The sequence below is a fragment of the Epinephelus moara genome, chromosome 21, assembly GCF_006386435.1.
Source record: "Epinephelus moara isolate mb chromosome 21, YSFRI_EMoa_1.0, whole genome shotgun sequence".
NCBI classification, from domain to species: Eukaryota; Metazoa; Chordata; class Actinopteri; order Perciformes; family Serranidae; genus Epinephelus; species Epinephelus moara.
Genome location: NC_065526.1, coordinates 26,966,921 through 26,982,361, shown reverse-complemented (window position 1 = coordinate 26,982,361; position 15,441 = coordinate 26,966,921). Strand labels below are relative to the sequence as shown.

Sequence of the window (15,441 nt, the reverse complement as noted above, 5' to 3'; positions counted from 1 at the left end):
GGGGGCAAACACTTTTTCACACAGGGCCATGTAGCTTTGGATTTTTTTCTTCCTCATTAATAAAACCCTTCATTTAAAAACTGCATTTTGTGTTTACTTGTGTTATCTTTGACTAATGTTTAAATTTGTTTGATGATCTGAAACATTTAAGTGTGGAAAACATGCAAAAAAGTAAGAAATCAGGAAGGGGGCAAACACTTTTTCACACCACTGTAGATGTATTTGTTTAGGGTCATTTTCAAGCATTCCATAGAAATGTCAGATGGTTTTACACCAGAAAGAGGCATTATAGAGTCAAACCACTAAAATGAAAGTCAAAATGCTAAATGGTGAACTCTTTTTGCTCTGTAGTGACTCATACACTAATGGACTGACCTCGTTTTACTCTCATTTGTTCTGCCTACTCTCTCGCTCTGCTGCTGCGTCTCCCTGTAGATTTCACAGTCTGAAAAAATACTGTTTTTCATAACAGAGCATGAAACATTTCATCTGTGCATGAAACATACTGCTAATTTCATCTAGGGCCATCCTTTAAATCCAAGTCTGATCAACCTCAATAGACTGAGCTGCTTGTTTTTAAGCTAGAGCTGCAGTGAGGGGCAGATATTTTGGTGATTGATCATCATTTTGAAGCAAAAAAAAAGGTTCTGCATTCTCAAATGTAAGAATTTGCTGCTTAATTTTACATGATAGGAAGCTGAATATTTTGGGGTTTAGGACTGTTGGTCAGACAAGACATTTGACGACATCACGCTGCACTGTACTGTACTTACCATTTTCTAAAGTTTTATAAACCAAACAATTAGTAGATGGACAACAAATGAATCACTGAGAGTTGAGTCAATCCATGTTTAAAGCAAATATGTGAAAATCTTCTGGTTTGAGGTTGTTCTTCAACATGAATATTTGCTGTTTTCCTTTGTATTCTACAACTGTAAACTGACTATCTATTAGATTTGGACTGATGGCCACACAAAACAGGACATTTAATGATGACATCTTGGACTCTAGGACATTGGGATAGACTTTTTTTTTCTTTATCATTTTCTGGACCTGATGATTCAGTCAGTTAATAGAAAAACAAGTTCCGAGTTTATGATTTACAAAATGAATTGCTAGTTGCAGCTCTAAGTACGAATTACTTTTCTAAGGCATTATAATTTTTTAGATTAAATTTCCAACCTTGCTGGCAGCAACTGGTTTCAGTTCATCTCTGCAGGTTGATTTTCATATTGTGCTGGCTTCAACTGAAACTTGTAACTCTCTGAAAGAAGTATTGTAAAGGAAAAGCTATCTGTCTTTAGATAAACACAACTTTTTCATTTGCATTCTTCTCTTTCTTCCTCAGGGATGGTGTGACCGTGCCGATGGGGCCAGGGGTGAAGACGGGGGTGGGTAGAAACAACTGTTACTCCCTCTTGTACAACGAGTTCATTGTTTACAACCCTGCACAGGTCCGCATGAGGTACCTGCTGCGGATCAAGTTCAACTACTCTTCACTGTGGTAAGGCAGTGCAAAGCGATATGGATGTGAGAAATCTGGAGATTTCAGGCAATTCGCTCGCCTCAAAGAATGATATATCACAGAGTCATTCCTTATGTACAGTCTGATTGTGGTTCTTGGGGATAGGATGTAAACCTGAACACACTGCTGTTACTGGGTGGATAACAGACTTATTTACTGTGTTATTGATGTAGAGCCGTAGAATTAGTCAACTGGCAACTATTTTAATAATAATTTAATAGTTTTAGTCTGTCTATGCCAAACGTTATTGCTGCTTTTCCTTGTCGTATCTGATATCTTTGGGTTTACAAACAAATTAATTCAAAAAACAATTGGCAGATTAGGCAGCACGGTGGTGTGGTGGTTAGCACTGTCGCCTCACAGCAAGAGGGTTGCCGGTTCGATCCCGGGTGTGGGAGCCCTTCTGTGCGGAGTTTGCATGTTCTCCCCGTGTCAGCGTGGGTTCTCTCCGGGCACTCCGGCTTCCTCCCACAGTCCAAAGACATGCAGATTGGGGACTAGGTTAATTGATAACTTAAATTGTCCATAGGTGTGAATGTGAGCGTGAATGGTTGTTTGTCTCTATGTGTCAGCCCTGCGATAGTCTGGCGACCTGTCCAGGGTGTACCCTGCCTCTCGCCCGATGTCAGCTGGGATAGGCTCCAGCCCCCCCGCGACCCTCAAGAGGATGAAGCGGTTAGAAGATGAATGAATGAATTGGCAGATTAATTAGTTGCATTCCTGCAGTGATGTCCGGTGTTGTGGTACTTGAGATCAGTCCTGGTCTAAAGACCACTTTTTTAGTTCTCGGTCTCATCTCGGACTCAAACGCATTTTTACTCAATCTTCACCTGGTCACAGACAAAGAGTATTCTGGATTTTATTACTAAACCAGTCATGACCACAACTGCAGGGATATTACCAAACTGCCTGTGCAAAAAAAAAAGAATGTTGATTAAAGACGCTTAAGTTGATAACATCTCCTTAGTGTTTGTTTGTATTTGTTTGCTCATAGAAAACAAATGAAAATTCCCACACATATAATACATCTGTGTGATGCTGTTTGATTATTTATTAAGACATTTCTCATGGGACACTTACACATGCACACATAAACTATATGACAATAAAATAGGTAAATGAAGAGGAATCTTTCCTCATTTGTTTTCTGTGGGTGCTTTTAATGTGAATGTGGTTCTTTTCAGATTAATTTGAGGAGTGCCTTTAGTTTGCATGTTGAACAGTAAGGGAGTAAGGGACTCTGGTTTGGTCTTGGTCATGACTTGGTCTCGGGTTAAGGTGGTTTTGACTTCAACACTGGTGATGTCCACACTTCAGAGGGTTTATAGCTCACTCAATATATAAATGGTTAAGTGAATTGAATTCAAGAAAAACACCAACAAAATTACTCTTTTCTACGATGGGTTTTCTCTTGTAATTCCACACTGGCTGCATCTTTGTTTTTGTTTTTATTTTTAGTCAGAATATGATGTTGGACGCTGTCAAATAATTTCTGAATATTGCTTGTTTAGTAAACAAGTGAACTTTGGTGAGGGTAAAAGATGAATTTGTGTGATATGAAAAACATGCTCAACATCTTGCACTACTTTCTGTCCATATTGCTTTAAATCCCATACGTCCTTATATCAGTGTAAGCTGTATTGTAGAGACTTTTGGTCTCTGATGTGGTGCTGTATGAAACATAAATGGCCTTATGGATCTATTAGATTATCAGCATCTGAATTTAGTGACAAAACATAATGATTTGGAAGTTCTGTAAGCAGGTTTGATGTGAGCATTTATACTGCTTTTTTGTGTTATTAATGTAGAAAAGCAAAAATTGTATGCTTTCATTTGTTTTTGGATAATTGTCGGGTCAAACGTTTGTATGGGTTAACATGCACTGTAAAACAACAAATACAATACAACATTTTTTTATATAAATGTTTGTTTATGTAAAACTGAGAAAAAGTTTTTTTTCTGTAAAAACAGTGATAATCATTCGCTCATTGTCACTTAAAACAGGAGTTACAGCATATACATTAAACACTAATAATAAAGGACATTTTCATGGTCGGTACAGTTTGGAGTGTCTATCTGTGTGTTTGTGTGTAAATGTATTTTGTGAATACAGTTTCACCTCCTCCCCAGCAGGTAGAGGAAAATGAGGACTATGCCCAGGTAGATCATTAGAGCAGCGTTGAGTATCTCATTGTCTCCATCATCAGCGGACAGTTGACCATCAGGAACTAAAGGGAGGGAGAGGAGGAGGAGGAAGAGTTAGGACAGGATGAGAGAGAACCACCAGATAAGTAATTATGTAAATTATGACACATTTTATACAAGGTTTTTGTCATGGAAGAAAATTTCACATGCCATGGTAGGAAAAGCTAAGGTGTAAATGATGAAATGAATGATAGCTGAATTTCACACCCTTGCACTCACTTTGACATGGTTGCTTTCAAAACCTCTACCCACTCATAGCTCACAGGTGTTTTCATTTAATTTGCCTGCTCAGATTTCTTCTCAAGGCTGGGTGTTCATCGCTATTCTGCTGAAGCTGTTGATGAAAGCGCCTGCGTGTGAGTACAGGGCCTTTATTGCATCTGATAAAGAAAACCTATTTTGATGCTGCACACTCATTTGCTTTAAAATGTAAAATGTTCAGTGGAACTGGGTAATTTGGCGCCACAAAGAGTTTCCTTTTTCTCTCAGCTAAGAATTATTCATAGCTGTAGTGTTATAGTTAGTTAGTGTATAGTTTTCTCCCGTACCAGTGAATGCAGCAGAGCACCCATCCATAGTTGGTATCAGTGATGTAGGAGTAGTAGAACATGCAAGAACCCAAACATGATCACGTCCACAGCCAGAATCAGCAGAACACCATACCAAACAGTGAAATCATAAGTCTGCAAATGACACAGGAACACATTATTACATTAATTAATTTCATGAATATTTGTTTGTCTGTATACTCCTAATAGAGTCACACAGTCTGACCTGTGCAGTAAATGCAATGATTGCTATAGAAATGGTCAGCGTTGCTCCCATAGTGATGACAACATCGGTGGTGTTGTGGAAGGAGGCGATGGTTCCCACCATGTATGACAAGCTCAGGGTGACCACAACCTGTAGGCAGAAAATTCAAGGTATTAAACATCTCTAACATCATCTCAGGAAGCATTTGCCTATAGTTCTCTTCATAGATAGCTTCACAAGTTTAACTGCTTCTAACAGACAGATTCAGATTATAGTCTTCTTTGTAGACTTTATAGACCAGAAACCCTGAACGAGCACTTATAACCCTGTGCTGCGTACTACAAAGTAAAGGATGTCCTAATTTTAAATGTCACACAACTTCAGAGGAAACTGAGGTTTTCATTTGGAAACAATAAAAGATGTACCACATTCTGAGAGCCCATTTAAATGTAAAGAGAGGTCTAAATGTTGAGGAAAATTAGCCAAAATGTTTTATCATTACTAATTTAAAGGGTTTCCCAGAAAAGTACTTTTAATTGAGTGACATGTAGCTGAGGCAGTAGCAGCCATATTTCACTTGTCTTTCCAGGATGTGGCTGTGTGACCGTGGGTGTATATATATATATATATATATATATATATATATATATTTCCTTTTAACCTGCAAAGCTACGACTGTCCTTTTAGTCTATTATTTAAATGTTTTGTCATATATTGTTAACAGAAATATCTGTGACAGTATCTATATTGTGTAGTATTAATTTCCCCTTTAGACATTTGGGGTTTCATGCTCCTGTATTTGTAACCCACCAGTCCCACGATGTTCCAGGGACGACGCCGACTGAAGGTTTTGCAGCAGCTGAGGGCAATGGCGACCATTACGAAGATGATGATGGAGCTGAGGTAGGCCCACAGGTTGGTCTGAACCATTTCACCGCTGGAAAAGGTGAACACACACGCCACACTGAAGGTGAACAGCAGCTGGAGAGTCAGGATGCTGAACACCTGCATAAGGAAAGATAAAAAACAGCACTAATAAAAATGAAGAGCTTCAGTACTAAGTATTCTGCACATATACTGATCTTAAAGGTTTCTATAGATGTCTTTTGATAAAACAGCTTTAATTTTGACACTCATGATCTGTGACCATTTACAGATTAAAAAAAAAATCGATTTTTCTTGTCAGAGCATTCATAGTACTTATCATTTTGTTGAGAGAGATTATTACACTTGCATCTGACCAAAGTCCAGAATCTCTTGTGCTTTATGATGCTTTGCAGTGTCCAGTTGTCATGGTTGTCTAATGTACTGACTCCCAACCGCAAGATAAATCCATATTTATTATCATAATAACCAGTTAACCACCAGCTACAATTGGCTGACTAAAATCCAGGATTACTCTGTTTTGTATCAAAAACCTATTGTAACAATATACATGTTTATATCGTTAATAGTATGACAGAAGTTTAGGTCAACATCAGTTCAAACAAGCACATTTGGAAGATACTGGGTCGGGTTGCTCAGACAAAAAAAAATCTTTTCATATAAATGTCTCACTGCACCAGCCATGATGTATTCTATTATTATGACCTTAAAACTAGGGACACTTAACCTCTACCTGCTTGCTTAATCAATGGTTTTTGAATCAAGATGATTTTATGTTTTTAACAATGTACAGTTTTGGCTGGAATTTTTGTCAAACAGTCCCTTAATCCCTGAGAACAAAGCAGCATCTGTTTGCGGCTTCTTTTCACAAGTTGCATATGTCTATAAGTCATTTTTCATCTCAGATTGATTTATTTTCCTAATTTTTAGAGGCCTGAGGTGGTAAAATTAGCCAATAATTTTCCAGGAAGAAAGCAAAAATTAGGGCGAAGTTTTTTCGGGAAAATAACATAATTTTGTGTTGACAAAAAATATATTTTTTTCTTCTTTCTTATCCTGTTAATCATCTTGTTTCCCCCAAATATTTCTCTTTCGACCCCTCAGGTTGGGAAAATGAGGTAGAGGATAATGCACCCATGGCAAGTCGTACAAACCTTTCTAACGAACGCTCTTCTCACTGACTTGTCTTTAACAGAAGATAAGGCAATCAATGGAGTTGTGTCCAATGAGGCTTGTGGGCTGCTGTCCAGGAAAGACTCGTATCCAGTGGTAGGCTGATAGGTGCAAGTCATCTCGATTTTGGGTGGAAGGTACATTAGGGATGCTGCAGAGTAGGGTGGAGGTTGCTGTCCTTCGTAGGAGTATAATGGTGGTGGTGATGAGGAGACATCGTAACCAGGACCGTCCTTCGTATCTCCGTATGTGAGGTAGTCTGCTGTATCTGACATACTGGAGGGAACTGTGGACCAAAGATCGAAGTTCAGTCTAATTAAAAGACCAACTGATACAAAAGCAAGCACGGGGCTGATGGGATACATTCTGTTTAGCAGCTGAAGCGGGAAGTTCCTGTTTCATTCATGAGTTACTTATTAACTTTGGTGCCTGAACTGAAATGTCTGTTTCGCCAAATTTCTGTTCTATCTTTGTTGTTAGTTTAATTAAGTTATACTATGGGAGTTTTTCGATTTCTGTCTGCCAGCACGTACCACAACAACCAAAAAGTACAGGTTAAACTACCTCTAACACCCAGCTCGCCCTACCCTTGCTTTCTATTGGTACAGCATCTTGATGCCTCTGTCAGATCTTGTCACCAAAGAATGGTGTAAAGAAATGAGGAAGTTGAGTTTGAGCTGTGGGGCCATTTCTCTTACACTCAGCAAACATTGTGGGAAAAATGAGTGTTGTGTCATTATTTGGTTTAAAAACTTTGTGTGGTCTTAGATTCTCCAATGATCATGATACCCCTAAATATCCTTAGACTTTATCTCAGTTACAGTAACAACACAGTAGGCGTTTTTGTTCACAGTAGACATTTTGACTTGTCATAGTAGGAAAAAAGGACAAGTGTTTCTAATACAACACTGGCTCTGGTATAATCTTGACGGTGTGACAGCAGCAGTGTGAAGCAGCTAAATGGAAGTCAACTATCTTTAATTTAGTTACTCACACCGGTGGTTTTCCTACTCTGTGTCAAAAATGATTTCTCTCTATGGGCTCCATAATTAGTAGTAGAATTACATTAAATCATATATAATAAACAGAGAATGACTTATTCATGCAGATGAGATCAATTAAAACTACTTAGCTTTACATCACTGACGTTGTTTTGCATTAAGAGATTTTACAGTATACTTATATTTTAAACTTTTGTGTGGCAGAGATAATAGTGATGTTATTTAGACCTAGTTTTATGTTAACATATTTGGATTTTGAACATTTAAGTACATGCTCAGAGGGCTCCAGAGTGAACGGATACATATTTAAAGATCCATTGCTGCAGTTAGACTTACTGCACCTCCTGAATTTTTAATTCAGAAGGCTTAAAGAGTCAGTTCACCCAAATATTACAAAATAAAAATCGATGTACCCACAATGGTATCCAGAAACGTCTATGCTGTTACTGAGACTGCATGAGTATCAGCATGAGTAAATAACTCATGCCATTTACCACAGGAGTAAATGGCAAAATACATTTTCTGTTCTTTTAACAGGTCCTATTAATACAGTATTATTAACCTAATATTTGCTGTCTTGTTGAAAGTAGCAGCAGAGTAAACAGCAGGATATTTGATTTTGTTTTACACATAAAAAATAAGAATAATATACTATGATAATATGAATAGTTAATTGTCTACTTACCTTTTCTGACAGATTATGAGTCCCACATCACACAGTACTGTTTGAGGAGGAGACTAAACTGAAAGCATACCTTAAGAGGTGGTGGGGGTGGGGTTATTTATTCTACAGACACGTAGTAGAGTTTCACTTCCTGACAGCATGAAGTGAAGTAAAAAAAAAAAATCCCCTGTCAGAAAATGCAAATTCTACCACAGCTGCCCAAAAGGTCAGAGGCTGTTCCTGAGGTTGTCACTTTTTTGCCAGTTCAGTACAAACTCAAGGATGGGACAATTTAGGACACATTATTATCTCATTTGTGTTTGGGAATACTGGACCTGAAAATGTTTGGTGGTGTCATCTGTTGACAGGCAGAAATTGTATAGTAATTCCTGTATTGCCTGTTCCCAGAACTCCAAATCATTGCAACACATCTCAGTTTTTTTTTTTTTTTTTTTTTTTTCATAAATTCAAACTGAAAGTGAAACGAAATGGCAACTCAGTCTGATTGCAGTATCAGTTGGAGAGGTCTGTATTGATTGTGCAAACACTACGTAACTCATTTTAATGAGATCAGTCATTTAATCTACATCTGTTTTCGATCGCTTCAGTCACTTTGAAGCAAAAATGTAAAACTCTAGATATCTGGGTTTGGACTCTTGGTCAAAACAAATCAACATTTGAAGACACCACCTTTGAGTTTTGAATGTTTCAATTTTCTGACATTTTACAAACGAAACAGTTCAGATTAATTAGTTAACATCCCCGCAGTGATGCCCACAGTAGGGGTTGACAGATCCAAAGTTTAGACAACTCACTCAATATGTAAATGGCTTTGGGGATTTTATTGCAAGCACACCAACAAAACTTTTTGCTACAAAAGGTTTTCCCTTTTGTAGGAAAGGTTGTCAGAAAATGATGTTGAACGCTGTCGAATAATTTCTGAATATTGCTTAGTACAGTGAACTTTGGTGAGGATAAAAGATGAGGATGAATCCGTGCGATATGAAAAATATGCTCAATATTATACTTTTTGTCCCTGTTGCTTTAAATCCCATACGTCCTTAGATCAGTGTCAGCATCTGACTTAAATCACACAACATAAAGATTTGGAGGTGCTTTAGCCAGGTTTGATGCGAGTGTTTATAATCTCAATTCTGTGGACTTTGTCTAATCCCGAAAAAATAGAAACCAAATGCTTTTATTTGTTTTTGGATAATTGTTGGGTTAAATGTCTGTATGGGTTAACATGCACAGCAAAACAACAAATACAGTACAATACCTTTTTTTTAATATATTTTTTTGTTTATGTAAAAACTGAGAGAAAGGCAGATTCTGTTAAAACACTGATAATCATTCGCTCATTGTCACTTAAAACAGGAGTTACAGCATATATATTAAACCATAATAATAAAGGACATTTTCATGGTCGGTACAGTTTGGAGTGTTTGTCCGTGAGTGTGTGTGTAAATGTATTTTGTGAATACAGTTTCACCTCCTCCCCAGCAGGTAGAGGAAGATGAGGACTATGCCCAGGTAGATCGTGAGAGCAGCGTTGAGTATCTCATTGTCTCCATCATCAGCGGACAGTTGACCATCAGGAACTAAGGGGAGGGAGAGGAGGAGGAGGAAGAGTTAGGACAGGGTGAGAGAGAACCACCAGATAAGTAATTATGTAAATTATGACACATTTTATACAAGGCTTTTGTCATAGAAAAAAATTTCACATGCCATGGTAGGAAAAGCTAAGGTGTAAATGATGAAATGAATGATAGCTGAATTTCACACCCTTGCACTCACTTTGACATGGTTGCTTTCAAAACCTCTACCCACTCATAGCTCACAGGTGTTTTCATTTAATTTGCCTGCTCAGATTTCTTCTCAAGGCTGGGTGTTCATCGCTATTGTCATCGCTATTCTGCTGAAGCCGCTGATGAAAGCGCCATTGTGTGAGTACAGGGCCTTTAATGCATCTGATAAAGAAAACCTATTTTGATGCTGCACACTCATTTGCTTTAAAATGTAAAATGTTCAGTGGAACTGTGCATTTTGGCGCCACAAAGAGTTTCCTTTTTCTCTCAGCTAAGAATTATTCATAGCTCATAGTATTGTATAGTTTTCTCCCATACCAGTGAATGCAGCAGAGCACCCATCCATAGTTGGTATCAGTAATGAAGGAGTAGTAGAACATGCAAGAACCCAAACATGATCACAGCCAGAATCAGCAGAACACCGTACCAAATAGTGCAAGCATAAGTCTGCAAATGACACAGGAACACATTAGTACAGTAATTAATTTCTGAATATATTTTGTCTGTATACTCCTAATAGAGTCAGACAGTCTGACCTGTGCAGTAAATGCAATGATTGCTACAGAAATGGTCAGCGTTGCTCCCATAGTGATGACAACATCGGTGGTGTTGTGGAAGGAGGCGATGGTTCCCACCATGTATGGCAAGGTCAGGGTGACCACAACCTGTAGGCAGAAAATTCAACATATCAAACATGCTTCAATATCATCTCAGGAAGCTTTTGCCTATAGTTCTCTTTATAGATAGCATCACAATTTTAACTGCTTCAAACAGACAGATTTAGATTATAGTCTTCTTTGTAGACCTTATAGACCAGAAACCCTGAACGACCACTTATAACCCTGTGCTGCGTACTACAAAGTAAAGGATGTCCTAATTTTAAATGTCACACAACGTCAGGGGAAACTGAGGTTTTCATTTGGAAACAGAATAAGATGTACCACATTCTGAGAGCCCATTTAAATGTAAAGAGAGGTCTAAATGTTGAGGAAAATTAGCCAAAATGTTTTATCATTACTACTTTATAGTTTTCCCAGAAAGGTGCTTTTAATTGAGTGACATGTAGCTGAGGCAGTAGCAGCAATATTTCACTTGTCTTTCCAGGGTGTGACCGTGGGTGTACCCCATCCGATATATATTTCCTTTTAACCTGCAAAGCTACGACTGTCCTTTTAGTCCGTTCTTTAAATGTTTTGTCATATATTGTTAACAGAAATATCTGTGACAGTATCTATATTGTGTAGTATTAATTTCCCCTTTAGACATTTGGGGTTTCATGCTCTTGTATTTGTAACCCACCAGTCCCACGATGTTCCAGGGGCGATGCCAATTGAAGTATATGAAGCAGATGATGGCGAATTCCCACAGGTTGGTCAACACCTGCATAAGGAAAGATAAAGAACAGCACTAATAAAAATGAAGATTTTCAGTACTAAATATTCTGCACAGATACTGATCTGTGAAAACAGCTTTGACTTTTCCACTCATGATCTGTGACCATGTACAGATTCAGAAAACAATCGATTTTTCTTGTCAAAGCATTCACAGTACTTATCATTTTATTGAGAGAGATTGTTGGATTATTACACTTATATCTGACCTAACTCTTCAGAATCTCTTGTGCTTTATGATGCTTTGCAGTGTCCAGTTGTCAGGGTTGTCTAATGCAATGACTCCCAACTGCAAGATAAATCCATATTTATCATCAATGGTTTTTGAATCAAGATAATTTTATGTTTTTAACAATGAACAGTTTTGGCCCGATTTTGTGTCAAACAGTCCCTTAACCCCTGAAAACAAAGCAGCATCTGTTTGCGGCGTCTTTTCACAAGTTGCATATGTCTTTAAGTCATTTTTCATCTCAGATTGATTTATTTTTTTAATTTTTAGAGGCCTGAGGTGGTAAAATTAGCCAATAATTTACAGGAAGAAAGCAAAAATTAGGGCAAAGTTTTTTGGGAAAAAACATAATTTTGTGTTGACAAAAAAATATATTTTTTTCTTCTTTTTTATCCTGTTAATCATCTTGTTACCCCCAAATATTTCTCTTTCGACCCCTCAGTTTGGGAAAATGAGGTAGAGGATAATGCACCCATGGCAAGTCGTACAAACCTTTGTAACAAACGGTATTCTCACTGTCTCGTCATCAAAAGACATTAAGGCAATCAGTGGAGTTGATTCTGACAAGGTCTGTGGGACGATGTCCAGGAAAGACTCGTGTCCAGTGGTAGGCTGATAGGTGCAAGTCATCTCGATTTCGGGTGGAAGGTGCATGAGGGATGCTGCAGAGTAGGGTGAAAGTTGCTGTCCTTCGTAGGAGTATAATGCTGGTGGTGATGAGGAGACATTGAAACCAGGAGCGTCCTTCATATCTCCTTATGGGAAGTAGTCTGCTGTATCTGAGGGAACTGTGGACCAAAGATCGAAGTTCAGTCTAATACAAAGACAAACTGATACAAAAGCAAGCACGGGGCCGATTGGATAGGCTACATTCTGTTTAGCAGCTGAAGCGGGAAGTTCCTGAACTTTGGTGCCTGAACTGAAATGTCTGTTTCGCCAAATTTCCTTTCTATCTTTGTTGTTAGTTTAAGTAACAGGGTTCCTACACATTTGGAATTTCAAAATTCCATACTTTTCCATACCCTAATTTCCAGACTTCTCGGCTTTTTTTTTTTTTTTTTTTTTCAGAGAATATGTGCCATCTGAGTAAATATATCAGTGTATCATATTTCACATCATATTTAATTATTCTTATTAGGCGATTGTAGCCAAGTACCATAATGGCATGCAAATAAAAACTCAGGTAAGTTCAATGTCTGGGCTGAGGCAAAAAGGTTGGGACTCTGGGTGCAAGCCATAGGTGTTTCTAGCCCATTTTTGGGGGTGCTGAAGCACCCCTAAATTGAATCCCAGCACCCCTAAAATTTGAGATTTTTATTTATTTTATTTTTTTTTACTGTATGTCCCTTTTTTAACAAGCTAGAAAAGTGTCAAAACCATACAGTACTTGGTTGTTAAAAACGTAATATTTTAACAACAAAAATACAGCGCTCAGGTAAGAGTGTAAGATCAAATGGTCTATCTATCTAGAATGATGTTGTAAGTTGGATCAATGTATCAGTTTATATCTCTTATTAGATATAAAACGCATTGTTTGGTTATTTGCCTTTTGGTTTACAGTACAAAGAGAGAGAGAGGACTTTATTTATTAGTATTCTTATTAGTATTTTTGGTATTTTTGGTACTCACTATAGGAGGCTGGTTTACTCCAGAACATACATACTGTTTATGTGTATGTTGAGGAGCTGCTGTATCAAAATGAGTTGTCTTCCCCCAGAAATTAGGGTTACGATATGTTTCTTTTATGATTCCAATCCATTCCTCTTTTGCTGTGGCTCAGCATTTAAATAACCTTAATCAGATTTGATAGTTTAGTCACAGACTTTCCCAAAAAGTGCTCTTCTTTCACAAATGTGGGAATGAAATTGCGTTAAAATCTACAAAACAGTGAAATTTATCTTGCCTGGCTGGGCAGCTCTCTGGGTGCTTAGCACCCCTAAACCTCTGATCCTAGAATCGCCCCTGGTGCAAGCGATGCAGTAACGAGATGTCGGTGTTTTTTCCTTTCATGTGGCTCAGAATCGCCTTCTCCCCCATGTTGGCGATGTCAAACGATTTCACTCAAAGCTTGCATCTAGCTCTGTGTGTGAATTGGGAATCCTTGGACAACCAGTATTTATATACGGTATTGTCAAGCCATCCATCCAAAAACTTGCATCTACCCATTGTGAACCACATGAAACTTGTCTTCTTGTCGAAGGTGCAGTGTTGGAGTGAAACTTGATACCTGGGGGGCTGGAGGAGGGTCATGGGGCAGCGGACTGGACATATCACTTGTCAATCAGGTAAAAGGGGCGATATGTTCTCTGAGACGTTTGCTCTCACACAAACTGTGCTTGGCCTGGCATAAAACACGATCCGGATTGATTAGATTATTTTTGGAAATACCTAATTTTCTATTGTAGAAAACAATATTTTAGAACAGTGGTAATAGTCTGGAAACAAATATTTTTCCATACTTTATTTTTCATTTTCCATACTTTTTAATACCTGGAAATTGATCAAATTTATTTCCATACTTTTCCATACTTTCCATACTTGCATAGGAACCCTGAATTAAGTTAAACTATGGGAGTTTTTCGATATCTGACTGCCAGCACGTACCACAACAACCAAAAAGTACAGGTTAAACTACCTCTAACACCCAGCTCGCCCTACCCTTGCTTTCTATTGGTACAGCATCTTGATGCCTCTGTCAGATCTTGTCACTAAAGAATGGTGTAAAAAATGAGGAAGTTGAGTTTGAGCTGTGGGGCCACTTCTCTTACACTCAGCAAACATTGTGGGATAAATGAGTGTTGTGTCATTATGTTGTTTAAAAACTTTGTGTGGTCTTAGATTCTCCAATGGTCAAGATACCCTTAAACATCCTTACATTCTATCTCAATTACAGTAACAACACAGCAGGCGTTTTCTTTCACAGTAGACATTTTGACTTGTCATAGTAGGAAAAAAGGACAGGTGTTTCCAATAACAACACTGGCTCTGGTATAATCTTGACGGTGTGACAGCAGCAGTGTGAAGCAGCTAAATGGAAGTCAACTATCTTTAATTTAGGTACTCACACCGGTGGTTTTCCTACTCTGTGTCAAAAATGATTTCTCTCTATGGGCTCCATAATTAGTAGTAGAATTACATTAAATCATATATAATAAACAGAGAATGACTTATTCATGCAGATGAGATCAATTAAAACTACTTAGCTTTACATCACTGACGTTGTTTTGCATTAAGAGATTTTACAGTATACTTATATTTTAAACTTTTGTGTGGCAGAGATAATAGTGATGTTATTTAGACCTAGTTTTATGTTAACATATTTGGATTCTGAACATTTAAGTACATGCTCAGAGGGCTCCAGAGTGAACGGATACATATTTAAAGATCCATTGCTGCAGTTAGACTTACTGCACCTCCTGAATTTTTAATTCAGAAGGCTTAAAGAGTCAGTTCACCCGAATATTACAAAATAAAAATTGATGTACCCACAATGGTATCCAGAAACGTCTATGCTGTTACTGAGACTGCATGAGTATCAGCATAAGTAAATAACAGTATACAGTATTATTAACCTAATATTTGCTGTCTTGTTGAAAGTAGCAGCAGAATAAACAGCAGGATATTTGATTTTGTTACACATCAAAAATAAGAATAATATACTATGATAATATGAATAATACAGAGTAAAGTTAGTTGTCTGCTTACCTTTCCTGCCAGATTATAGTATAGTTGAGTCTGACACCACACAGTACTGTTTGAGGAGGAGACTAAACTGAAAGCATACCTTAAGAGGTGGTGGGGGTGGGG

General features: G+C 37.9%; 1 protein-coding gene and 2 pseudogenes across 1 annotated transcript in view; 1 reads left to right on the top strand and 2 right to left on the bottom strand.

The window, feature by feature from the left end:
* Positions 1–1,522, top strand: part of parp2 (poly (ADP-ribose) polymerase 2) — a 14,432-nt gene extending 12,910 nt beyond the window's left edge. Inside the window, exon 17 of the mRNA XM_050032641.1 lies at positions 1,349–1,522. Coding sequence (XP_049888598.1) covers positions 1,349–1,508 — 160 coding nt within the window. The 3' untranslated portion in view covers positions 1,509–1,522. The remainder of the gene's footprint in view (positions 1–1,348) is intronic.
* Positions 1,523–3,640: 2,118 nt separating this feature from the next.
* LOC126382650 (protein lifeguard 1-like) lies at positions 3,641–8,316 on the bottom strand (annotated as a pseudogene).
* Positions 8,317–8,928: 612 nt separating this feature from the next.
* Positions 8,929–13,965, bottom strand: LOC126382651 (protein lifeguard 1-like; annotated as a pseudogene).
* Between the last annotated feature and the right edge of the window lie 1,476 nt (positions 13,966–15,441).